The sequence below is a fragment of the Macrotis lagotis genome, chromosome 2 (assembly GCF_037893015.1).
Source record: "Macrotis lagotis isolate mMagLag1 chromosome 2, bilby.v1.9.chrom.fasta, whole genome shotgun sequence".
Lineage (NCBI taxonomy): Eukaryota > Metazoa > Chordata > Mammalia > Peramelemorphia > Peramelidae > Macrotis > Macrotis lagotis.
Window position 1 is genome coordinate 204,782,987 of NC_133659.1, and position 27,160 is coordinate 204,810,146.

Sequence of the window (27,160 nt, forward strand, 5' to 3'; positions counted from 1 at the left end):
AGATCCCCTCCCAAACACTTGAGAAGCATAGGCCTTGGAGGTCAGGAGGACTCAGACGCTTGACTCTTATTAGCTGTGTGACCTTGGCCAAGTCACTCCACCCTGATTGCCAGGCATCTAGGACCATCTCCAGTAGTCCCGATTCACATCTAGCCACTGGACCAGGTGACTGGAGGAGAAAGTGGGGCCGGGGACTTATCCGCAGCACCCCCTCACTGAAATCCAATTCATGTGCTTGTCTTATTAATTTCCATGTAGACTTTAAGTGTATCATAGTCCGGCTACCTTCCTTAGTTTAACTTTTGACCCCTGCCTCCTATTTAGGAGCATCGATGTGGACTTGGAAGGCATCCTGGAGGTCATCTAGTCCAACCCCAGCATTTTTTTTAAATTCAATGTTTTCATTTCATTCAAGAAATAGTGTCAACTATATTCCAGGCATTGTACTAAGTTCTGGGGATACCAAAAAACTAGACAGTTCCTGCCCTCAAGAAAATACAACCTTATAGGGAAGACAGACAAAAGGCAAGTTCTATAGAGGAAGGGCAGGAAATTACAGAGAAGCCGAAGAATGAAGAAAGGCTGGGCAAGGTTTGTGAACAGGGACTTTAACTGGGATTTAAAGGAATCCGAGGTGATCCGTGATCGGCCGAGGGGAGCGTCCCCGGACCGGAGAGAATGCCAGGGGTGAGGCCCTTGCGGCCCAGTCCCGAGTTCTCTTCCTCCCTCCCCCCGACCCAGCCCGGAGAACAGGTCAGGCTGGGCCGGCCCGGAGCGCAGAAGGAAATCCAGGGGTTCGGCGGCCCGGCCGGCTCCGGGTGGGCAGAGCTGTCCGGCCCGGCGCCCCGGGCTGCCCCTTAGCCTCTCGTTAGGCGCCCGGGAGCCCGCGCCGGGGCACCCACGTGCGTGGCGGGCGCCGGTGGCCGTGGGCGGCGGCCTTCAGCGGGGCTCCCCGGCCCCGCCCCGCGGTGAGAGGGCCCCGAGCCTGGGGCAAGCCTGCGGGGCTCCCGCCTGCCCCGGGCCCCGGGCCCCGGCCAGGGAGGCGCCCGCGGGCACCAAGTGGCCGGCGCGAGTGCTGCGCCTCGAGGTTCCCTAGAGCTGGAGCCCCCGGGGGCCCCGCTGCCTCGGGGGCTGCGCACTTGGCCGCCCCGCTGCAGCCGGGCTCGGGCCGGGCTCGGGCGGGAGAGCCAGAACAGGCAGCACACCCAGCGGGGCACACGGCGCGGTGGAAGAGACGGGTGCACACGCCTCCCCTTCGCGACTCGCCAGGCCCGTCTCACGAGGCTCCCCCTTGGCAACTCGGCTCGCTGGAGCGAAGTCCAAGCCGGGGCGTCTGCACAAGGCCGCCCGCTCCTCTCCATCCGGTCCGGCCGGGTGGACAAGCACCCGGGGCCGAGCTTGCGAGCGGACGGTCCTGGCCCGGTCTGAGACAGCAGCTTCCCGGGACAGCGCGGCGACAAGGATGCTACTCAAGGTCGGAATGTGTTCCTTGGAACCTTTCAGGATACAGGTTCACCTGCCAGCACCAGAGGGGGAACCTTTTTGTTGGCTAGTGTTAAAATTCAGTGTGACCGAAGTTACTTTCTTGTGGCCTACCCCAGGCCAAGGGGAAAGCCCAAGCTGGCAGCACGTCCCGTTTACTTGTTGCCACAACCAACCCCTGGAAGGCTTCACTGCTGGAGTGCCAACTAGAGAGCCATCTTAGTAAGTGGAAAGGAAGAGGGCAGGACTAAAAGGCCAACCGCAGTGGCCTGCGTACAGAAGAGTGACTTCAGAGCAGAGGGGAGGGAAGGGAAGCTGAGCTAGGCCAGGGAACAGATTTGTAGTCCAAGGGGAACCTCCCCAGCACAGACTCACTCATGGTATGCCTCCAGGAATACCTACCAGGATCCCAGGAACAACACAGAAATAGGAATCACACATCATCAATAAAATAATTTGACTCTTGAGATCTACTGTGTCTGTTTGGAAGGGTAAATTTAGGGGCAGAAGGCCTAATATACTTTCATTTCTGGAGCCCAGTTATCTTTGTATCTTCTATCTTTTCAGTGTTGAGTATTGTCTTTACTTCACATACATGCTTTCACCAGTCTTCTACTGGGCTCCAGAAATGAAAGTATATTAGGAAACAAAATCTCTACCCCCTCATTGCAGAGGAGAATATGGATATGGAATAGCATACATACTGGCAGGTACAGTTGAAGTGATGGTTTTGCCATAAGGAAGACCTGGATGGTTTCCTGAGTATAGGGGAGTTGGGAAGGATACATTTGGAAATGAATGTTGTAAAAACCTAGCTTGCAGCTGGGTGGTGGCACAGTTGACAGAGAGCCAGGGTTGGAGTCAGGAAGATTCATCTTCTCGAGTTCAAATCTGGCCTCAGACACATTTTAATTACTTCACCATGTTTACCTCAAATGAGCTGGAGAATAAAATGACAGACCATTATAGTATCTTTACCAAGAAATCCTCAAATGGAAAACCAAAGAACAATAAAAATAAAATTTGTATTTAAAGGAGAGGCAGAAATATACAACCACCCATGACCTCCAATCTCACCACAAACAAGCACAGGCAGTACTTATGCAGCAATATGTAGCAATCCATTCCAGGTGAAGGTCTTGTATGTAAATATGAACTTGACAGCCGCCTTCCTTGGATGTCTCTGATGCCCATATGAGCTTGAAGGTTTAGCCATTCCGAAGGCCCTTTAACAAAGATGATTTTACATCAAGCTGAGAGTAGCATAAACCTCTGCTATGATACCTGATCTTCCCTACACTTGAATGTGTGCTCTGGAACACAATCTTATGTGAATTTTACAATGACAATCATTATATCCATTTTGTACATGGAAAAATTTAGACTCGTGGATGTTAAATGCCTTATTTAACCAAGATCACAAAGCTAGCCATCAGGCAGAGGTAGCACTAGAATTCAGGAGCTAGTTGGCCCTTTCTCTTTTACCCTTTATCACTTCTGGTCATTTGATAGTTGCTGTATGGCATTCATTTCAGTGCTTTGTAGTTAGACCTTGGACATTTTAAGGGATTCTATACATTATGAGCCAAATCCTGCAGCCTGAAAGGCACAAAACCTTGGCCACTACCCGCTACCAATAGCACCACATCTCATCTGAAAAGATTCCTCTTCCAAGGCCTCCCCTTCAGAGCCCCAAATCAGCTTTATTACTGGATGACACATTTCCCCCCTGCAGTCTTATGACCTTTCTTCCTTCTAGCCCAATTTAAAGTGGTCTAACGAGCCTCTCTAACTGGAGGCTGGCTGATAATCCAGGATTCCTGAGAGTGGGCACAAACCTTCCTGGTACAGTATCAGTCTTTGGGGAGTGGGATGCCCACGGCGGTATGTGCACTCAGATTCTGGGCTTCTTCCACCTGGCTAGGGGAGCAGTAGTCTTCTAGGAAGATGGTAGCCAAATTGCTAAGTCTCTTATTTGCAGAGAGGGAGAAGCGTAGCATGCATTCTACCACAGGTAGGGCAGTGAGCTCCTGGATGGATTGGGATGTGCTCAGGTACATGAGTGTTGTGACTGCAGACATGACTGTCTCCTCATTGGAGCTGGACAGGCAGTTGATGATGGGTTTGATACCTCCCATCTGCAGAATATACTCTTTGTTGACTTTATCCAGGCACAGGTTGCAGAGCCCACCTACGGGACAAAACAAGTCAGCATTATGTTGGCCTTTGGAACATAATGGGGGCGAGGGGAAGAGAAAAGGGAGAGCATACCACATTTCTGCAATTCTTAAACTTGTTCATGGAATCACATCACAGAATTTGAAAGTTGAAAGAAAACTCTGTGGCATTATAGTCCAATAGTTTGTATTCAGTCATGTCTGACACCTTGTTGCCCATTTAGAATTTGCTTGGCAAAGATACTGGAGTGATTTGACATTTCCTTTTCCAGTTCATTTTTAATAAATGAGGAACCTGAGGATCCAATAGTAAGTGTCTGAGATCAGATCTGAATATGGGAAGACTCATGTTCCTGATTCCAGGCCTGGTGCTCTATCCACTGTGACACCTTGCTGCCCATTCTAGTTCAACCCTACATCCCAAATAGAATTCCCATTCAAATACCTGATAAGGGTGATGAGCTAATTCTAAGGGCACTGGAGACTGTCATTTTGGATGTCTCTTTTGGAAAATCCAATTTTTTTTTGAAAAAAAATCCCATGAGTGTAAACCTTCCAGGGCAGCCTATTCTACTTCCAGATGAATAGAGGTAGAGAGACCAAATTTAAAAGCAGATTTCCTTTTTTTTTTTGGCAAGGCAATGGGGTTAAGTGGCTTGCCCAAGGCCAGAGTTCCTTTTAATATTGAAGCTCAGGATTAGCTTCATTAGATGAGGATCCTATTAGACTACAAGCAATGCAGGGAAGGAAAAGATAAGTGTAATGATGTCTATGTTTTCTGGGTCCTAACCCCAATCTAATTAGAAGTTAGGCCCAGGTTTGGATGGTGCCTGCATCTTTGTCTTCTCCTCAACCCTATTTAGCTACTCCCAATCTCAAAAGCAGCTGAGCATGACATCATGGTATTTCACCCACCATCCTCTGACTTGTCTCTTCCTGTTTCCAACTCAACTTCTCTTGGATTCTCCACTAAGTTCCTGTTTTCTGTCTTATTTGTAGAGCAGAGATCATTCTATTTGTCATTGTCAGAATGCTTTCCAAAATAGCTTAAGCTCATTAGTGACAAGGCTAATATCTGTTGTTAGTTCTTTACAACTCAGGTGGGACCCACCACTCATCCTTCCTTCCTGACACAGAGCCACCATCCTGGAACCTGGTTTACCCCCACTTCAATGATAGAGCTTTCCCTTTCTGGAAGAATGGCTCTTGGAGTCCCATCGGTCATGGATGAAGTAGGAAAGACCAAGTTTCCTCTAAGGGCACAAAAATTCTCAGTGGCTGAAAGCTGTATATCACAGCTCAGCTAGGGCCTTTTATTAGTCGTTCACTGATTTGTGAGCATCTCATTTCATTCCAACATGGATACTAAACTAAGAATGTGTTGAACTTGAGCCACTTCCAATACCACATAACTTTAACCTTCCTTCTCACCCCCAGCTACTTTACACATTCCAATGGCTTCTTTTAAATAGTGAAAGCTTCTGACCTTGACCTTCTGAGACCCTCCACCATTTGGCCCCAGCTAATTTATCTCTTACTATTTCCTTCTACATACCAGAAGTTTTACAAATTGAATACTCTTTGCTGTTTTCAAACTATGCCTAAGTATCTTTACTTCTGGTCTCATCAATCTCAGAATTGTAGGACTGGATATGAAGAGAGCCCTGGAAGGAAAGAACAGGATCCAGAAACTTGAATTTGAATTCTGGCTCTGCTGTTCATGTGTTGGGGACTCTGCCAAGTGCTTTCACCTTTCAGAGCCTCAATTTACTCAATCTAATTCTTTTGTACATAGTACCACTTCCTTACCCAAATACTTGAGAGGATATCAGGCAACCAATTGACCAAACCAACCCTTCCCCCCGCCCCACACACATATACCCAATTCAAATAAAGTTACAAAATGATTTACAAATACTGATGATCCCTGTAATGACCCTATGAGGCAGGTGCTATAGTTAGCAACAGAGATTAGGGATCACATGGCAAGTGGTCTTTGATCCAGTGACACTGACTTCCTTGTTCTTCAAAACAGACTCTCCATCTCCTCATTCTATTTACATCGACTGTCCCTCATACATGAAATGCTCTCCTTCCTCTATCTCTTCTTCCTGGCTTTCTTCAAATCTATAGGTAGCCTTTCTCAGTTTCTGTTAATTGTAGTGCCTTGCTCATTTGTAGGTATTTGTTAAGCAGCTAGATGGTGTAGTGGATGGAGCACATGGTCAGGGGTCAGGAAGACTGAGTTCAAATCCAGCCCAGATACTTTCTAGTTGGGTGATCCAGGGCAAGTCATTGTACCCTGTTTGCCTCAGTTTCCTCATCTGCAAAAACTGAGATGAAGAAGGAAATGGTAGACCACATCAGTTTCTTTGCTAAGAAAACCGGGTTGTGAAGAGTCAGACGTGATTGAAAAACAACAAGAAACAAAGTTGTGTGTTCTCTCTCCTTAGTCTGTGAGTTCTCTGAAGAATTTTTTGCCTTTTCTGAGCACAATGTCCACAATGCCTGGAGCTGACTGATAAGTATCAAAGGCTGGATTTGAACTCAAGTCTTCCTGAATGCAGGTGTTCTGTGCTCTATCCACTGTACCCCCTAGCTGCCTCTTCAGGTTACAGACTGTGCTTTCTTCTGTTTTCCTCCAGATGTTGCCTGGTAACTGCTAAAATCCCTGTTGGTGTTGTATTCACCTCAAGTTGTCATCAAAATTGCTTCTGCTTCTTCTATCTTGGCTGCTCAGTAATTGGCTATTTTACATAGTCACTTCTCATCTCTATTGCTCCATTTCTCTTAAAATTTTTTTTTAAATTTATTTAAGGCAATGAGGTTAAGTGACTTGCCCAAGGTCACACAGCTAATTATTAAGTGTCTGAAGCCTGAATGAACTCAGGTCCTCCTGACTCCAGAGCCCATGCTCTATCCACGGCGCCACCTAGCTGTCTCTATTGCTCCATTTCTCAATACTTCCTGTCCTATCTCCCTTTCTTCCCTGTCTCCCAAATCTAGTATTGCTACTCATCCCCAAACCCACAATTCTACAATGTTGCTCAAGAAGTAATTCTTGGGTGACTTCAGGCTCTGCCTAGGGAAGAATAATTCAGTTTGTCCTGGCCTCCTGCAGTCTTTGGAGCTACATTCTACAATGAAGCCTCACTACTAACTGGAATCCAACAGCAATAAGACAGGCAGTGGTTATGTGAGTCTCTTGGTTAATAGCCGTGATCACTAAAATGATGCTCCCATCCTGAAATGGGATGTAACTACAGAACTATATAGTGTGGAAGCAAGTGAGGCTGGTAACTTAGCACAGCACTCCCTCACTCAAATCCAATTCATGTGCTTTTCATGGCATCACCTCCATGATATATGAACATTATATGAAGGATGAACATTATGTGAAAAACACTTTTAATTCAAATTACAATATTAGAAATAATTATTTTTCCACTCTAAAGTTTTTTCTAGACTTACCTTAAAGGAAACTTTATCATTATTGAATCAAACCTCTTAGGAAATGTTTTGCACTAAAATTCTTTCTCATAGGCCTCTTAGTAAAGTAGGTAAAAGGTTAAGAAGGAAACCTAAGGCCCTGGAAAATGGCACAAAAATGGTAACCAATCTTAGAATGAAAAATAACTTGGGTCTAGTTGAAGGCATTGTCTTCTCCTATTTAATGATCTACCTAATAGCACAACTCTTTTTCAGTATTTTCAAAGGAACTGGAGTATTAGGAGGTTCTTTGGATTACTTCAGGTTATTTGGGATCAGTTGTGAGAGAGTCTTTGAAGGGAGTGGTCCACAAGGGATGAGGTAAATTAGAAGAATGATACTCTGGAGAGTGACTACTCTACTGTTAGATGAAGTAAAAAAGTGAACTTTGACCTGTGTAAGTATATTATGAAGTTTTCCTAGTTCAAGATTCCTATAAATGTTATTTCAAAATGTCTTATGTCAGAGACATGACTGAAAGCATGAAGGGACTGTACCACACTGCACATCTTTAACTAGAAGATTAATGCTTAAATTTAGATTAATATTCAATGAATAAAAATTTTCTGATAAACTTATGCCTATAACACAGTGTAGTTTATTAATTTTTTTCCATACTAGCATCAAGAGGAAAGCGGTCTCATCAATCCCATCTATCATCTTCTGAAACCGGAGCTTTGGCGATGGTGAGACAAGACAGGTCAGAAAGGTTATAAGTTGAGGGGTAGTTTTCTTATTCCTCTGCATCTTCTTTAGTACAGGCTATAGTAAATTAGTGCTTAATCAATAATTAAAATTGGTGGGAAAAAAGAACCAAGGAGCAAAATAATAGTAAAGTAGGAAATGTGATTATTCCAAATGGGAAAACAAACAACAGTAAAGGCCAAGAAAGGAACAATTTAGAAAAAAGTTTTGGAAAATGGAGGACTGAATTTGCATAACAAAAGTCACCTAAACTGAGCTTTTGCTATTGAAAAGCATTTGTAGTTACACACTTCAATTTTTATTCAGTAGTACTGAACAGTTGAAAGGATGAATTCCAAGTTCTCTTAAACCCAGAATGAATGAGAGTACTAGATGATCTCTAAGGTTTAAGAGTTTAGAGCTGGTTGGGACCTTGGAGAGCTCCCTGAGGAGGAAAGAGTCAGTTTGCTGGTTCTAAACTATGGAACATAGGCTGTCCTTAAAAGACAAACAAAAAAAACTCCATATCTTCTGTTAAAACTAGAAACACAGGGGTCATAAGTGAAGGAAAGATAATAGCTCACATTGACAAAGAGAATGGTTTACAAAGCACTTCTGTTAAAGGAGCAACATCTTTCCTCACTGTTGGCCAGGTTAATTTTTTCCTTAAAAGATACTGAAACTGACTTTCAGACTTAATTTGTCCAGGAGGTTGGGCCACTGAGCTCCCTTTCTGGTGACCTGAATATGAAAGGTAACCTACAGAGAGTCAGGTGCTCTTCTCTCAGGCTTCACATATAACACAACACAGACAACACAGAGGCCAGGAAGTGACACCCAACTGACATCTTTTCCATATAATGGCTAAGTAAACTAAGGAACAAACAATCTGATGGACAATGATTGATTTATTTTATTTCACTCCTGAACCACAAGCCTGGCCAGGGTGAGATCTGGACTATAACAATTTTCCTCATAAGAATCCTGTGGTAGGGTAGTTCAAATACTATTATCTCTATTCTACAAGTTAAAAAAATGGAAACTTAGAAGAGCAGGTGGGCATCATAGGGAAGAGAGCTCTTGACCTGAAAGTTCAGGAAGGCTTGAGTTCAAATCTAACCTCAAGGATGTTGTAGCTATTTGATCCTGGGCACATCACTTAACCTGTTTGACTTGCTTTCCTCAAATGTAAAATGGGAATAATAATAGCTCCTACTTCAATTAACCAATAAACATTTATTAAATGCCTACTAGAGGTCAGGTACCAGTGTGATGGGAGAGTACATAACTGAAAATGCTTTTAATTCTATTTTTAAGTCAATTATTTTTTTATACAAAACAATTTAATGGAAATTTCTTTTTTTCTTGTTCTTAACCTCACAGTCCCCCAAATCTAAAGAGAAATTTACCTAAAGGTCAAGCTTTTGTTCGGTAATTACCTCCACACAGGACTCAGTAATCTTGTGAATTGAATCCCTACCCCTGTAAGGACTACCTTTGTAACTCCACCCTCTACCCACTCATCCAGAATTTCATTTCTTTGGTAATCTCTCCCTCCAGAACCCACAACTCCAATTCAAGTGGATTCATTCAAGGCAGTGCCAACAGTTTCAGATAGCTGCCAAATCTGCAAATTAATCCTATTGACTAAGGATTACTCCCATCTCCTAACAAGGAAGTAATGGGGAGGAGCAGAGGTGAGGCCTAACCTACCTCCTCATTATAATGTCTACCAATGGGGATTGTGGTGATGTAATGTTAGACCAATCAAAATAAGACACACTTCTGGCCCTGGAGATTCTATTCTGTCATCTTGCTAATTGTTATAAAAGACCCTGTCAGGCCTCACTCAGGATCTTCAGTCTTTGAGAGAGGCCACTGATCCAAATTATTGGTTAGTGCCGGCCTAAGTGGTAAACTGATCATGCACAGAACCTTTGTTTCTCAGATTACCTTAATTGTTATTATGTATTAATATGAATTATGTACAAATTATATATATATATACATATATGTATGTATGTATGTATGTATATATAGGATAAAAAGGAAATAATACACAGAGAGAAGGCACTAGAATTAAGAAGGATTGGGAAAGGCTTCCAGTAAAAGATTTTAGTTGGGACTTGAAGAAAGCCAAGGAAACCAAGAGGCCAAGATGAGGAAGGTGCATTCCAGGCATGGGAAATAGCTAATGAAAAAGCCTGAAGCCTAGAGATGGAATAAGGAAGCCAGTATCACAGATCAAGGAATGTTTGTTGGGGGTAGGGAGGCTAAATTATGAAGGGCCTTGAATGCCAAAGGGGGATTCTGTATTTGATCCTAGAAGTGATAGGGAGCCACTGGTGTTTGCTGAGTGGAAGAGTGACATTGGTAGGACCACTTCAGGAAAAATCACTTTGGTGACTGAATGGAGAAAGGACTGCAGATGGAAGATATTTGAGGCAGGCAGACCCATGAGTAAGCTATTGTAAATAGTCTAACTGTGAGGAAATAAAGGCCTGTATCAGGGTGGTAGGTAGCAGTATCAGAAGAAAGAAGAGGATATATTCTGTTAGGGTTGTTGTGAGAATCAAATGATTTAATATTTATTAAGCACCTTGAAAACATAAATGTTAAGCTACTGTTGTTAAATGACTTGCTCATGATCACTAAGTTACTAAGTGACAAAAACCAAGATTTCAACTCAAGTGTCATGATTCCAAAATCTAGTCCCTTCTAACATACAAGGAAAGAATGGATGAATGTATGTACAAAGGTCTCTGCTAAGTGTTAGGAATACAAACAAGAATAGTGAGATAGTCTTTGCATCAGGAAGATTAATTTACAGACTAGTCCCAAAAACCCAGTGGTCTGGATGGCAAATAATCTAGTTTGAGTATAGTGTATAGGGAAATAAGGCTAACATATAAACTCATATTTACTCTCATTAAAATTAAGAGGATGACTGAATAATAGCCAAAGGGAAAACCTGATAAACTGTTTTAAGAAATACACAAGACTAGGAACTCCTTGGGGGCAGGACTATTTTTTGCCTATACATAGCACAGTTGTTATACAATCATCTGGCTGTGATTTTCTTAGCAAAGATAATGGAGCAGTTTGCTATTTCCTTCTGTAGATTATTTTATAGCTAGGGGAAACTGAGGCAAACAGGGGTAAGTGACTTACCTGAGTTAGTAAGTGACTGAGGTTAGATTTCAATTGGAAGACACCTGAGCCTTCCTGACTCCAGGTCCAGTGCTCTATTTATTGTGTCACTAGCTACTTGCTTTGTATAGTAGTAGGAGCTTAATAAATACTATCTAAGGGGCAGCCGATAGCACCTGCCCTGGAGTCAGGAGTACATGAGTTCAAATCCAGCCTCAGACATTTAATGAGTTCAAATAGCACCAGAGCACCTGCCCTGGAGTCAGGAGTACATGAGTTCAAATCCAGCCTCAGACATTTAATTACCTAGCAGTGGGGCCTTGGGCAAGACACTTAACCCCATTGCCTTGCAAAAACCTAAAAATAAACAAACAAATTAATAAATACTATCTAATTGACAAATAGAAATTCAATTCAGATTAATCAAACACCACTGAATTGATTGGCACAAACATCAACTTAATTTAAAAAAATCAAAATCAAGAAGATAGTTTCCACACATTATTTCAAGGGCTTGAAACAGATCTTAATGACTGCAGAATCTTTGCTAAAGGTGAATAGTTAGTTGTTTATGTTCTGTACCCAAAAAAGGGCATTTATAGATTGTCTTTGAAAAAGTACTAACAATTTAAGGGTTTCCACTATCATGGAAAATGCAAATTAAATTCACTCTGAAAAACTACTTTATATTCATTAAATTGGCAAGAATAGTTCTCTCTAATACAGTTCAGCTCCAAAGGAGTAGAGGAGCAACAGACCCATTTTACACTGCTGGTGGGTGAGAAATTGATGCAAGTCTTTGGGAAAGCAAAAGGGAGTTTTATAATAAGAACAAAGAAACTAATCATGGTGACCTAAGTGCTAGAAATATATTCTAAGGGGATTATCAAGAATGAAAAAGGCCTAGCAGTAAAAATGGTATCACAGCAGTTTTATTGGTAATAGCAAAAAAAACCCCAAAAAACTAGGGCCATCCCAAATGTTCTACAGTTGAAGGATGACTACCATGAACGGGAGAGCTTTTTAAATTTAATGGAGAATCAACTGTCTGACTTACAACTGGTTTATGGCATCCTGTTTACTTATTATAAAACCCCAATGAAATCTGTTAAGACTACATACACAAGGCGGCTAGGTGGCATAGTGGATAAAGCACCAGCCCTGGAGTCAGGAGTACATGGGTTCAAATCTGGTCTCAGACACTTAATAATTACCTAGCTGTGTGGCCTTGGGCAAGTCACTTAACCCCATTTGCCTTGCAAAAACCTAAAAAAAAAAACAAAAACAAAAACAAAAAACCCTACATAAACAGGTCCAAGAGGCCCTTCCCTGTGTCAAAGCTAAGCCATGCTACTCCCTCCATCCTAAACCAATGGGCACCATTGAAAGAATGGCAGTGTTTTGTCCTCATAGCTCACAGCTGTCATGTGTGCTATCGGCGCCACCTGCTGGCAGTTCCAAGAAAGAAACTATTCCTGGACAGAACAGGGTTTGCTGTAATAACTCTGGTCTTTATCTATTTAGTGGGCCAGTAGTGGCCCAAGTATATAGTGTTGGGCCTGCAGTCAGGAAAACTCATCTTCCTGAGTTCAAATCTGGCCTCAGTCTCTTACGTCCCTTGTGTGTCACTGATCCTCTTCAGGAATGTACAATTTTTTAAAAGTTTTTTTTTGGGGGGCAAGGCAATGGGGTTAAGGGACTTGTCCAAGGTCACACAGCTAGGTAATTATTAAGTGTCTGAGGCCACATTTGAACTCAGATCGTTCTGACTCCAGGGCTGGTGCTCTATTCACTGAGCCACTTAGCTGCCCCTCCTCTTCAAGAATGAAAGCCTAACAACTATCTGACCCTGGGCAAGTGTCTTCACCCTGTTTACCTCAGTTTTCTCATCTGTAAAATGAGCTACACAAGAAGATGGCATACCATTCCAGTATTTTTGTCACAAAAACCTCAAATGAGGTCATGAAGAGTCAGATATGACTGAACATCTACTTAGTAATTGGTATCAATGCTGAAGAGATAACAATAACAATGATTAGAAATTACATAGTGCATCAAGGTTTGCAAAGCACTTTAAAAATTCTTGTTTTATTCTCACAACCCTGGAAGGTAGTAAGTTCTATTTGTATTCCCATTTTACAGATGAAGAAATTGAGGCACATAAAGATTAAATGGCTTACCTGGGAACATAAAGATAGTAAATATCTGAGGTGGGATTTGAACTCAGGACTTACTCTCCATTTAGCTGCTCTATAGTTACTAAAAATGTTCCCTAAATAAAAATTGGCCTTCATATGGCACTTTAGGGTTTGCAAAATACTTTACAATACATAATTTCATTTGACCTTCACAATTATATATGGTACATTATCTGGAGACGTAAGGCAATCTATCAGTGTAGACTGAAACTTTTCTGAATTTGCAAGTTATTTCTTAAATGATAAGCTGGCTCTCTGAAAAATCTATTCATTCACAAATGAATCAACTACACAAAACCAGAATATTTCAAGGTATTTTATATCCCACTGCCAGGCACAACTCTGAATTTTTCAGCCACAGTAACTTTCAAAGACCATCTACCAAGTCATGTGGAGGAGTTGCAATCTGCCACGGTGAAAGTTTTGCTGTTCTTCAGTCATTTCAGTTGTGTCTGATTCTTCATGATGTCATTTGGGTTTTTTGTTTTTGTTTTTATGCAAAGCAAAAGGGTTAAGTGACTTGGCCGAGGTCACACAGCTAGGTAATTATTAAATGGCTGAGGATGAATTTGAACTCAGATCCTCCTGATTCCAGGGCTGGTGCTCTATCCCCTGTGCCACCTAGCTGCCCCCATTTGGGTTTTTTTGGCAAAGACACTACATAGTTTGCCATTTCCTTTTTCAGTTCATTTTAAAGAAAAGGAAATTGAGGCAAACTGAGTGACTTTCCTAAGGTCACACAGCTATTAAGTGTGAGGTCACATTTGACTCAGGTCTTCCTGACTCCAGGTCCAAGGCTGTATCTTGCTGAGCAACCTAGCTGGAGAATATACTCAAATTCTTAAAAAAGTATCAAAGTAGCTACTCTCATAAGTAAGCCAAAGGGGACTAAAAATATAATAAATGAGAACACAGAAATATGCTATTAATTATTCAGTGGTCCACTTAAGGTACCTAATGGCCAAAGGAGTCCCTCCAGAGACTGCTATGTGGCATAGCAGATAGAATGCTGGGCCTGGACTATGGAAGCCCTGAATGCAAATCCAGCCACAGACATTTACTAGGTGTTTGATTTCTAGCAACTCACTTCAACCTTGTCTGTCTCATACTATAAAATGTCCTCAACTATAAAATGGATAATAGCACCTACTCAGCTTCATTGGGTTGTTCTGAGAATCAAATGAGGCAATATTTTAAAATGATTTAGCACAGTATCTGTCCCATAATTGGGGCTTAGCAAATGTTTATTCCCCTTCATTATTCTCTTCTCTATGTTCCATGTTTGTAATATGCGAGAAAAGGTAGCACAATAAAGAGAGTCAGTTCCACCTCAAATTCCACCTCAGATAAATGCTAACTCTGTGACCAAGGAAAGTCATAAAATCCTGAGGGATTAAAAAAAAAAAAGGAAAGGGAAGGGAAAGAGAATGCACTAAGAAGATCAGTTTTTTTTACCTAGTTTTAGATATAGCTGATGTAGAAATTTGCTTGATGATACATTTTTGTAATAGAGACTATTTTTCTTTTGTTCTCTGTTTGGAATGGGGAAAGGAGTGACAGAAGAAAGGGAAGAATTTTGCTGATTGAAAAATTTCATTTAATTTTAAAATATCTGATTCACGCTTGCTAGCATGACACAATGTGCAGTTAGTGACAATATCAGCAGATGGGTTCTCAAGCTCCTGTTCCTTTATTCTAGCTGCTTCACTACTCGGAAGATCTGTGTCTCTCAGTACAGAAGACAAGTCTCTGTGTAATTTAGCAGATGGTGTTTGAGAGTTTCTGTGGATAAAATTCATCCTCCTTTTGCCTTTCTTTTGTGAATTTATTGTGGGTTGGCACAAACTTTAAAAATTCATGGGCCACTTCCATGCCATAAGGGGGCATCAGAGTAGGACTTTAGGTCTCTACCCCAAATATCCAATCACTTGCCAAATCTTGCTATTTACTAATTCTGTAATGTGGCATGTTCAAATGTCATCGCTCTATTCTCTCAGCTACCACTCAGAGACAGCTAGGGTACCAGAGCACACAGGGCATTAGACAGAAAGTTGAGTCGTTTCAGTTATGTCCAACTTTTTTGGATCCCATTTGGGGTTTTTCTTCGCAAAGATCCTGGAGTTGCTTGTCATTTCCTTCTCCAGCTTATTTTTCAGAAGAGGAACTGAGGCAAACAGGGTTAAATGACTTGTCCAGGGACACATAGCTAGTAAATGGATAGGGGAGTTTTGAATTCAGGAAGAGGAATTTTTCTAACTCCAGGCCCCAGACTCTATCCACTGAGCCACCTAGCTGCTTAGAGACAGGCACAATTGCTCAAATTCAGTCTCTGTCACTTTTTGGCTATGTGACCTTAAGCAAGTCACTTAATAATTACCTAGCTGTGTGGCCTTGGGCAAGCCACTTAACCCCATTTGCCTTGCAAAAAAATCTAAAAAAAAAAAAGAATTTTGCAAATCTTACATTGCTCTATAAATACTAATTATTACTATTACTACTACGATTACTATTATTTCAGGCCTTCAGTATCTCAGTTCCTTCCTCATTTTAGTCCTTCCTCCATATTACCAAAGGGATTTTCCTTAGAGGTAGACCTGATCATTTACTCTCCTACTTAGTAAACTACCAGGAAGTGGTGCAGTTGCTAGAACACCAGCTCTGGAGTCAGAGGGACCTGAGTTCAAATCTGACCTCAGACACTTGACACTTGGGTCATCAACCAGATGTGGCTCTGGAAGAGAAGGTGAGGTTAGTAACTTAGCACAGCTCCCCCTCACTCAAATCCAATTCATGTCCTTGTTATGTCACCTACCTGATGTCATGGAATTCTTTGAGAACAGAGAACAAATATCATCATCACCACTACAGGGGCTTCCTGTTGCCTCTAATATAAACATTTCTCGATTTCACTTCCTGCTACTGGACTTAGCATGTGGTAGTGCTTTGGAAATGTTAAAGTGCTTCCTAAACACAAACTGATAGTAATTAACACTAGCATTTATGTGACACTTTTAATGGAATAACAATTTTACTTTTTCAGAGTATTTTTTAATCTTTTGTCTAGGTCTGTGATTTGTATTTCTTTCTTTCCTTCTCTTATTGTTTTTGTTATATTTCTTCCCTTTCCTCTTCCTAAATAGCCAACTCTTGAAACAAAGAATAAAAGGAAGAAAAAAATGATCACTATACTATAGTAAAATTGTAAAAAGTAAATTAGTAAAAAGTAAATTTAACCACTATACTATAATTCATTATTTGGGAGTAATTTCTTTTTTGCATCCACAGATGCAGGTCAGCAACCCAGCTCTAACTTATAGTCTCTGAGAGATGCCTGAAATACTGACAGTAAACTACTTACCCATGGTTACACAGCTATGTGTCAAAGGTAGGATTTGAACCCAGGTCTTTTGACTTCTAGGTCAGCTCTTTTTTATGTCACATTATCACCCCTTGTTTGATCTTATTTTATTCTCAAACAATCTTTCTAAGATAAGTAGAGCAAGTGTTATTTATGTCCCACAGGTGAGGAAAATAAAGTCAATAGATCCCATCCTGCATAGTGTGAGAAATAATTAATTTGAACCCTATTCTATTCCAATCAACATTAATCAGTGATATTTTATGCAAATCATATAGGGATAATTAGATAAGATAGGTCCTTATAGCAGGTCTTTATAATCGAACTCAAAACTTTAATGTAATGTTCACTAACTTGTTTACCACCGAGTGGGGAAGGTCTAGGGTCTGCTTCATTAGAAGGGATGATGGACCCTTTCATAAAGTGTCACTGACTCAGAGCCCTGCTTCAGTGGTTTTTCTTGCAAATTAGACAATTCTAATCACCAAAATAGGTGATTATAGAGAGATGCTTGGTTCTCATAAATTTCCAGCAGATGATATTACCAACAAATTATTCCAACCCAATAACCTGGACAGAGAACTCTTCCAAATCAGGGCATGGGGGGGGGGGGGGAAGATGTGTGTACAAGATTACAAAGCAAGATTAGTTCTTCTACCACCCAATCCCATGGCCCTTTACCGATGGCAAATTCCACTAAGGTATCACTGTCCTCGCTCAGTACATCAAGGAATAGGTCCAACACTTGCAGGTCTCGTAGATACTGGTAGTTGTTGGGGTCATAGGCAAAGTTTGCTAGATTGGCCAGGACCTGCTCCTTAGCTTCTGTAAAGGAAAAGAAACATCAGACTCCAGAGGGAAGAGGGACAGGAAAGGGGGAAGGGAAGGGTGAGAAATCTTAACATTATAAAAAAAGAGATGATTGTCTGTATAAAAGTTCTAACCAAGTTCTTCTGGTTGAGTTGTAAATTGTCAAATATTCAAAAGAACAAAATTCTCAACCAGTATGGAGAGAGGGTCAACTTGTGCAGTGACATGCACACTCAAGTGTGTATGAATATCAAGCACAGACTGATCTACCACCTAGAGGAGAACATGATGGGATGAGAAGAATATTTCTATAGAACTGGAGGTTGTCAGGGAGAATGTTCCTAAGGAAAACAGAAGTTTTACCAATGTAAAAGAAGGGAGATGACAATCATGCTTGACATACTTCTAAGGATAATGGAAGATGGAAGAGAATTAAAGAGGAAAAGAAGAGCTGTGCCAGTAGGCCTTAAAAAGATTTTAAGCTCTTCCTGAAGGAAAGAGAGGATACTCTGGATCAAAATGCTCCAAAGGAAAGAAGCCCAGAAGAGAGAAAGGAGGTGCTCAAGACTGAAATTCTGAAGACACAAAAGGGAAACAATTCTAATGAGAAGGAAATACAGGATTTGTTTGAAGAGACATGTGGCTAGGCAGGGAATTTACCAAATCTAATTTAAATTATATTTAAAAGATAAATTTACAGAAGATGGAAGCAATGACAAGTAACAGAGAATTGATATAATCATGTGGTATAGTTCTGTAAAAAAATGCTAAGAATGCTAAAGCTCAGAATGAGTTGATGGCATCCAAATAAGACAAAAAAGGTGCATTTTAATTCTCTTGGGAAGAAAATAAGGATTTCAAGAAGGGACAGAGCTTCTGCTTAGAGTAGATGGACTTTTTTTTGTTTTTAATTTTTTTTTATTTAAGGTAATGGAGTTAAGAGCGACTTGCCCAAGTGTCTGAGGCTGGATTTGAACTCAGGTCCTCCTGACTCCAGGGTGACTGCTCTATCCATGCATCACCTAGTTGTTCCTTACATGGATGTTGATAATTAACAACAGATAAGACACAGAACTGCTTAGTTATTATTTTGTTTGTTTTCTCTACCAAGAAGAATGATCTTTATAGTAGAAAAGACAAAACAAAATCGACTAATGGCAATTTGATCCTCCAAATAATTAAGGAAATAGCAAGAAAGAGCCTTGCTATCCTTGAAAATTCACTAGGTCCAGATGACCTAACAACACCTCCAGGTGCTGAAAATGAAAATATTTGCAGATGTGATCACAGGACTACTATTAGTGATATTTGAAAGATCTTGAAAATTGGGAATTTTGATCAATGTATAGCATGTAAACAATGTAAAGATTATCAGACTGAATTCTGTGGGGGAGGGGGGGAATTGTAAAATTCAAAACCTTACAAAAATGATAAGTAGAAACTACTATTGTATATAATTGGAAAACAAATAAAATATATAAAGAAAATTGGGAGAGAGGTTATGGATTTGGAAGGAAGGGCAAATGTTGTCTGTTTTCAAGACAAAGCTTAGAAAATATAAACCAGCGAGTTCAATTTCAATTGCTACAAAAATCCTGTATCAGTTCATTAAAGGAGCTAGTTGGTGATCATTGAGAAAGAAAGTGGTGATTACACAATTACATTAGCCTCATAAAGAAGAGACCATGCCCAACTCACTTTATCTCCTTTTTGTCAAAAATAGGAAACTGGTAGATGAGAGGATTGCTGAATTTAGCAAAGATTTTGATATAGTATCTCATACTATTTTCATGGAGATGTAAAGATACAGTTTTGATAATAATAATAATACAAATCAGATGATTTCTGAACTGGTTACATTGCCAAATTAAAAAACTAGTGTCAGGTTCTTAGAAGGTTGGGGCCCAACTAGCTGGTACCTTGGCTTGTTAAATTCTACCTCTTGCAAACCCAGTGATTCAGAGTAGATTATTTCCCAAGACAAAAGCTCCTTTGCTCTGTTGATATGCCCATCTATCTCAATCCCAACACTAGCTAGTCATTTTTTGACATGCTGGTTTTTTTTCCTATTGTGTACTTTATTTTTTTAGGTTTTTGCAAGGCAAATGGGGTTAAATGGTTTGCCCAAGGCCACACAGCTAGGTAATTATTAAGTGTCTGAGACCAGGTTTGAACCCAGGCATTCCTGACTCTAGGGCCGGTGCTTTATCCATTGTGCCACCTAGCCACCCCTATTGTATACTTTATAACTCCATCTGATCCTTAATAAACTTGTCTTCATTGCCAAAAAACAAACAAACAAACAAACAAAAAAACCCCAGTGTCAATGCTTCAATGAAAACAAGCCAAACATTTAGTGGACTACCCCAAGGGTCTATACTTGACCATGTCATAGGTAGAGCCAAGATGGTGGAATGAAAGCAAGCTTTTCCAGATCTCTCCAAAATATTTCAAAACCTTAACATTTTGGCTATATTTGACCGTGTCAAGTAACATTTTTACCAGTGACTTGGGGAAAAATCCTAAATGATATCCTCATCCAATTTGCAAGTGATACTAAGGTGGGAAGAGCTACCTAATGGATGACAGGGGCAGGATTCAAAAAGAAATCTTGAGCTAAAGCATTGGGCTGAATCATCAATAAGAGGAAATTCAATAAAATATTCCAATAAAGATAAATGTAAATGCAGTTGGGTAACATAAAAGGTTTACTTCAATACAGGGAGGCATGATTAGATAGAATTTGGAAAAGATCTCAATTGGGTGATATATGACATATAAGCTAAAATAAGCAAAAATGATTCGTAAATCAACAGGGTCTGCACTTAAATGTTCATAAGATGGTCATTTGTTAATGTTGGACAAGACAGAATTGTCTGGGGGTATAAGAATAAACTGGAAGACTTTTTTTTTTTGGAAAAACAATGGGGTTATGTGACTTTCCCAAGGTCACACAGCTAGTTAATTATTTAAGTAATCTGAATCCAGATTTGAACCCAGGTCCTTTTGACTCCAGGATCAGTATTCTATCCACTGTGCCACCTAGCTGCCCCCAGAAGACTTTCCATGTAACTGAATCACCTATGCCACACTGAGTAGACAAGGAAAAAAATGGGTAGAGGGCTTCTACCTAGCTTCCTGTGATTATAAAAGTGATCTTACAAGCTACAACTCAAAGTTTTGGGATCTAATATACAGAGCTTATAATCACTACCCCTATGGAATCATATCAGATTGATAGATGCTGATTGGAATGGAACAGGTGTCCATGACATTGAGTCCGTGACATGTGGCCACCTGAAGGGATATGAAAGGAATATGAAATGTTTAAGGTATAAAAGATTTGGTAGGGAAGTGGGAAGTGGGGTGAATGTTGGGGGAGTAGAAGGTCAGACATGATTCAAATATTTGAAAGGCTGTTAAATAAAAGAGGAATAATGTTTAATTCTGTTTGTCCTGAGAAAACAGAACAAGGAGAAAATGATGGAAAATGCAAAGGGACTAATTCAAGCTCAATGTCAGGAAAAAGAATGAAAGCTGACCAAAAGTAGCAAGGTCTCCATGTTCTCCTTCTTTAGAGGTCTTCATGTAGAGGTTGAGTGAGCATTTATCAGGGAATCCTTTGATTGGATTGGTTAGACTAGAGAACTAAAGAGGTTCCTTTGCGATCTCAGGTTCTGTCATTCCTTCACTCTTTCTTCCCTTTTTCTTCAGAGTATCCTAGCTGGTCAAGCTTAAGAGATGTACCCATCCAAGATAACTCTTGGAATCTTTCAACAACGAAAAAAATGAAATGAAATAATAAGTGTTAAGGGGGGGGGGAAAGCTATAAGGACAAAAAATCATTTATCAGGAGTGTGTTTTTTTTTAAATTTAAAAATAAAATTTTGGTTGAGAAAAAAATCCTATCAAAATATTATAAGCCATTCTTCTAGAAATAAATATATGACATATAAAACATCAACAGTGTTAGGTTTATTACACAATTTCCAGTCTATCTGATAGGGACTGGATCTGTGATTTCATTGCTGTAGGGAGTTTCTAGTGACAAATTTACTCCACCACAGCAGGTTGGTACTCCTATTGCAGGGAATTAGGGAATTCAGTCAGTATACGTCTAATTTGTATTTGGTGTTTAGTCATGTCCAACTCCTCATGACCCCATTTGGTCTTTTGCTAAAAATACCAGAGTAGATTTGCCATTTCCTTCTCCAGTTTACTTTATACATGGGGAAATTGAGGTGAACAGGGTTAAGTGACTTGTCCAGGGTCACATAGCTAATAAATGTTTGAAGGTGGATTTGAACACTGGTTTTCCTGATTCCAGGAAGTCTATCTACTACACCACACAAAAGAAATGTGACATGTGGAAATTTAATAACATCTCCACTCCAGTGTTCATGTAGACTACATTGCACTTGATTCCAACAGAATAAAGTCATTTCACTCCTTTTTGAGAATGAAAGATAACAACAAAGGCTAATTTGTAACAAAAACAGTAAAATAATGGAATGTGAGCTGTTTTTGGGGGGGAACCAAGAAGCAAAGGATGTACAAAAGACCTGGGCTTGATGGTCCACCCATTCTCTCACCTTGGCTTGCTGTCTCCTGGAACTCAGTGACCAATGCTTGCAGGTATTCTAACCGTCCTCCCTCTGGTACAACTCGAAGCTTTGGGTCCATGACCAGGGTATTCTGGGAAACACCTTAGAAAGTGTTTCTGAATAAGCAACAGAGCTAGACAGACAGATAATCTATAAATAAATAAACACAGAAAACATGAAGAAAAAGAGGAAAGGTGAGAACCACTGCTCTAGGCTCTTATGTAGTGAGATGGAGAGCTAAGTTGTTCCTTCTGTACATATATCCCGGCCTGACATGGAAGATTAGCTGGACTATATTGACTAAGAGCAAGAAAGTGAGCTGGACTATATTTGGAAACCTCAATGTTTTGTGTCTACAAGTTAATTCCCTAAAAGGAAAATCTGATATAAAAACAATATTCTTCAAGCAATGGTAACAAATCATAAACCAATACAATTGATCTCACCAGAATTTTGTCTCAAAAGGGATCATGTATATAGATACTCTGCAATTTTTTAAAGCATTGTCAGTCATCAATCTAATATAATTGATGCTATTATTTTTTATTAATTGTATTACTAAAAATTAAAATTTCAAGTAACCCATAGGGTAAATGGAGAGGTGATAAAGCTATACAAAATGTTGTATAAAATGAAGTTTTACAATTTTTTTTAAAAGTTATATAAAATAGGGGCGGCTAGGTGGTGTAGTGGATAAAGCACCAGCCTTGGAGTCAAGAGTACCTGGGTTCAAATCCGGGGTCAGACACTTAATAATTACCTAGCTGTGTGGCCTTGGGCAAGCCACTTAACCCCATTTGCCTTGCAAAAATCTAAAAAAACAAACAAAAAAAGTTGTACAAAATATAAGATGAAGAACCAGAAAATTAATACAATTGCTGCAACAATATAAGCAAAAGGGTGGCTAGGTGGCACAGTGGATAGAGCACCAGCCTTGGAGTCAAGAGTACCTGGGTTCAAATCCGACCTCAGACACTTAATAATTAACTAGCCTTGGGCAAGCCACTTAACCCCATTGCCTTGAAAAATCTAAAAAAATAATAATAATAACCAATATAAGCAAAAAGATCAATAAAATGAAACTCAATATTGAATAATTATGACCAAGATTAGCTCCCAAGAAAAAAATGAGAAAATGTACTCTCCTCCTTTTGTTGAAAAGGTGAGTGATTAAAGATGAAGAATATTGCAGTTGTCATCAGAAATGGTTTGTGAATTGAATGATTTTGCTGAACATTTTTTTCTTTTAAATTTTTGTCGAAGACTTGATGGGTGTAGGAAGTGAGAGAGGCACATCTCGAAATCAATGTGATAGAAAAACACACATCAATAAAACTTGATTGGGCAGCTAGGTAGGACAGTGGATAGAGCACCTGCCCTGGAGTCTGGAGGACCTGAGTTTTTTTTTTTAGGTTTTTGCAAGGCAATGGGGTTAAGTGGCTTGCCCAAGGCCACACAGCTAGGTAATTATTAAGTGTCTGAGGCAGGATCTGAACTCAGGTCCTCCTGACTCCAGGGCCAGTGCTCTATCCACTGCTCCATCTAGCTGCCCCCAGGACCTGAGCTTAAAGGGCAAGTAACTTAAATCCATTGCCTTGCAAAAAACAAAAATAAATAAATAAATGGAACTTGATTGAAAAATTATAACCAGGGACAGATAACAGGAAAATGTGATGAGCCATTCATATATTTGAGATCTAAGTGAAAAAGCTGTATGGTTTCAGTGCTGCACTGGTATGTACCATTTAATATTAAAGAATCCTAAAGAAAGGTCTCCAGCACTGTGCTCAGTTCCTCTGGAGAATGTGGGAAAGATCTCACAGGAAAAGGTGAGGATGGACTGCAATTTGGCTCAGTGGAGGGTATACCCATAGAAATGCTCACAGAATAACAAAGCAAAGAGTAACCATACAAATCATCTATGAGACACATGCCTTGAAGGAAAAAGGGAGAGGGCAGAGGATGGGAGAAAAGAAGGGAAAGAGGAAGGAAGGAAGGGAAAAAAAGAAGGTAGAGAAGGAAGGCAGGAAGAAAAAGTGGAAGGGAAGGAGGGAAGAGAGGAAAGAAATGAAGGACAGAGGCAGGAAGGGAGGGAAGGAAAGAAGAGAGCTAAAATAATTTACAGAGTCACTAGAGTCCTGATCCCCCAATTCAAGTGTTCCTGCCTATATACCACAGTAGTAACAAGGAGGCATAAAAATAAAGCTGGAAGAGACTTTAAGTGTTATCTCATCCAAACCTCCCCCACTCCCCAGCCCCCTATTTTACAGATGAAGTCCATAGAAGTAATAAAATTATTAATCTCACTATTATTATCCATTAGAGATTTATTTTGAAAAAGTTGTCTAAATTCAGGACTTCCACATTCTCTCCTTTTCATATCTTCTCAGCTTTTGGTAAAGTGGACTCTGACCTTGTCACTCAACTGCAAAAGGCTCTCTACAAAGTTAACAGGTGATCCCCTAATTGCCAAGTCTAATAGTTTATTTTGGGTGGATTTGTTTGTTTTTCCTTCTTGATTTCCTTTTCTGCAGGGACTTATACTGTATTAGCTACTTTTTCTTCCTGGATACTCTCTCCTCTCTGGGTTTTCATGACCCTGATCTGTTTCCCACTTATCTGACTACCTCTTTCCAAAATCTCCTTTTCTGGGTCATCATCCACCCCCTGCCCCCATTAGCTATAACCCAAAACATTCTCCTAAGCTCATTTCTCCCCCTCTCTCATTTGGTGACTCTAACTGTTCATTTAAGTTTATCATCTTTATGCAGATGTATCCTAGACCTATATATGTAGCCCTACTCTCATTCATTTCAACCTAAACATCCTGGAGGTACTTCAAAACACATCCAAAACAGAACTCCAAATTTCCCGTTTCCTACTAGGGGTAGCACCATCCCTTCAGCTACCCAGAGCTGAGCTGTAGGTGTTATTTTTGACTCCTCTAATTCATCATATTCAAGCTGTCATTGAGTCAATTCTACATCAGAGTATCTCTCCCATATATCCCTCTCTCTCCTGTGACCCAGTCATCACACTGGTACAGGCCCTCATTCCCTTATACCTGGGACTTTTTCCAAAGCCTATTGGTTGGTTCATCCTTTCTCACATCTCTTCCCACTCTAGTCCATCTTCCATTCAGTTGCCAAAGTCAAATTCCTAAAGTGAAGGTTGACCATGTCTATGGGGAACCAAATCCTCTAGCTGGCCTTTAAAGCTCTTCACAAGCTAGCCCTTTTGCTACCTTTAGTCTTTTGCCTTGCTCCCTTCACATACTCTGCAATCCTATGATATGACATGATAATCCTATGATATGACATTCCACTTCTTCAATCAGTGCATATTCCATGAACTGAGTCCCCAATTCCTGGAATTTTTTTCCTTTTCATCGTTGTTCTGATTGCCTTCCACATTCTCTTCAAGAAGCCCTTCTAGTGTTAATATTTCCCCTCTGTGATCATCTCCATTTCATTCTGAATATATCAGTCATTTTGCATGTTGTCTCAGATTGTGAGTCAATGAAGGCAGGGACTGTTTCTACTTTTCTTCACATACACATTGAGTACACAATACACATTTAAATTTAATAAACTTTGCTCACTTCACTTGGCGCTGGCAGACCTTCCTGCTTGGAACAAATTCCTTTATAGCTGCCTCTTGCTCTAGCATCCTACAAACAACATTCCAGCTCCACCTTCTATAGGATGCCTTTTTGGACTCCCCACCCTCTTTAACATAGTGATCATTTTGCTCACCCTTCCATAAGTATGGTCTATCCCATCCCCCACAACTCATTCGATGTGAGCTCCTAGAGGGACTTTTCTGGCCTCTGTATTATTCTCAGTGAATAATAATAATAATAATAATAACAATAATAACAATGGTGGTTATCCTTCATTCTCAAACAAGACCACTACATCAGTGAAGAGGTGCTGTGCTAAGTCACCAGCTTCACTTTCTCCTCCAATCATTTGGGTCTGGTGGACCAGATAGGACTCAGGATGCCTGGAGGTGGCCTTGGATGTGGGGTTAAGTGACTCGCCCAAAGTTACACAGCTAATAAAGGTCTGTGGCTAGATTTGAACTCCTGTCCTCCTGACTCCAAGCTTGGCCAGTGAGGATGATGCTGGTTAACTACTGATTGACTGAACTTAGGTGCTGATTCAAAGCTAGTGTTCTGGAGCAGGCCCTCCTCCCCAGAACATCTGGGCTCGGTAAAGAGCAAAGCAATACAACAAAAACCTTTTCCTGACTTTCAAAGATCCCACCTTGATTTTCTTTATTGTCACTATGCGGGAGAGGGGGAGCTCAGGTAGGCTTACATAGATACACATACACATGCATATACATACACACATGCACACATGAGTGTACATATGTGTCTGTGGATACAGAGATACACACATGCACACACAAACACAGTACACATGCACATACATATACAGATACACACATATACATTCATGTTTACATACACACAGAGAATGCATATACACATGCATACAAACACATATGCATACATATATACAGATGTGCAGTGTATATTCATGCTTGCATATACACACGCAAGCATGCAAACACACATGTACATATACAGACACACATACGTGTGCACATACATACACATACATAAATACAGTCAGTTATGTGCACACGTAAATATACATGCATACACATGTACACCTACATGTACATGTACAGTGCATGCATGCAATACACAGGGATGTGTGCATGCACACATAGATGCACATGCAGATATCCTTATATGCATGTAGACACCTATGTGTACGCATATGCATATACGTGTATTTATGTGCATCCTTTTGCTGCTGTCTCAGTCAGACCGAGGATCGGGGAGGGCCGGGCCCGAGTCCACCTTTCCCCATACACATTCCGCACACAATTCGCATTTCAATCTGGTAAAGGCTCGCTCCTCCGGGCTCCGCCCCGGCCTCCCCTCCTTCCTGACCGTAGCGCCCCCGAAGTACGGTGCCTCCCATCCCCCACACCTTATTCTCCGTGAGCTCACGGGGAACAAGACGAGGGGTCCCCGGGCCCAGTGGCTTCGGGCCTGGGAAGCCCCGCGGGGCCCCCCGGAGCCACTGGCCCGAGCCCCGGCACCTACCGCGGCGCCCTGCGCTCCACTCCGGCCCGCCCATCGCCCGTCCTCCCCGGCGGAAGCCGGCGTTGGCTCCGCCCCCGGCCGGG

General features: G+C 40.9%; 1 protein-coding gene across 2 annotated transcripts; it reads right to left on the bottom strand.

The window, feature by feature from the left end:
• Positions 1–1,414: 1,414 nt before the first annotated feature.
• ARMC7 (armadillo repeat containing 7) lies at positions 1,415–27,149 on the bottom strand. Of its 2 annotated transcripts, XM_074224609.1 has the most exons (5): positions 27,078–27,149; positions 21,941–22,102; positions 17,220–17,363; positions 3,321–3,673; positions 1,415–2,708 (listed from the first exon to the last, which is right to left on the bottom strand). In XM_074224609.1, the coding sequence occupies exons 2-4, from the start codon at positions 22,029–22,031 to the stop codon at positions 3,336–3,338; spliced, it is 573 nt and encodes a 190-aa protein (XP_074080710.1). In that variant the 5' UTR covers positions 22,032–22,102; positions 27,078–27,149; the 3' UTR covers positions 1,415–2,708; positions 3,321–3,335. The 2 variants fall into 2 exon arrangements, with proteins under 2 accessions (XP_074080710.1, XP_074080709.1); XM_074224608.1 differs by having other exon boundaries at positions 1,415–3,673.
• Between the last annotated feature and the right edge of the window lie 11 nt (positions 27,150–27,160).

Coding starts and splice junctions, on each gene's coding strand:
- ARMC7 (XM_074224609.1), bottom strand. CDS start 22,031: ATGGACCCAAAGCTTCGAGTTGTACCAGAGGGAGGACGGTTAGAATAC. Junction 17,364..21,940: donor CCAGGAGACAGCAAGCCAAG/GTGAGAGAATGG, acceptor TTTCCTTTACAG/AAGCTAAGGAGCAGGTCCTG. Junction 3,674..17,219: donor CTTAGTGGAATTTGCCATCG/GTAAAGGGCCAT, acceptor TTTGTCCCGTAG/GTGGGCTCTGCAACCTGTGC.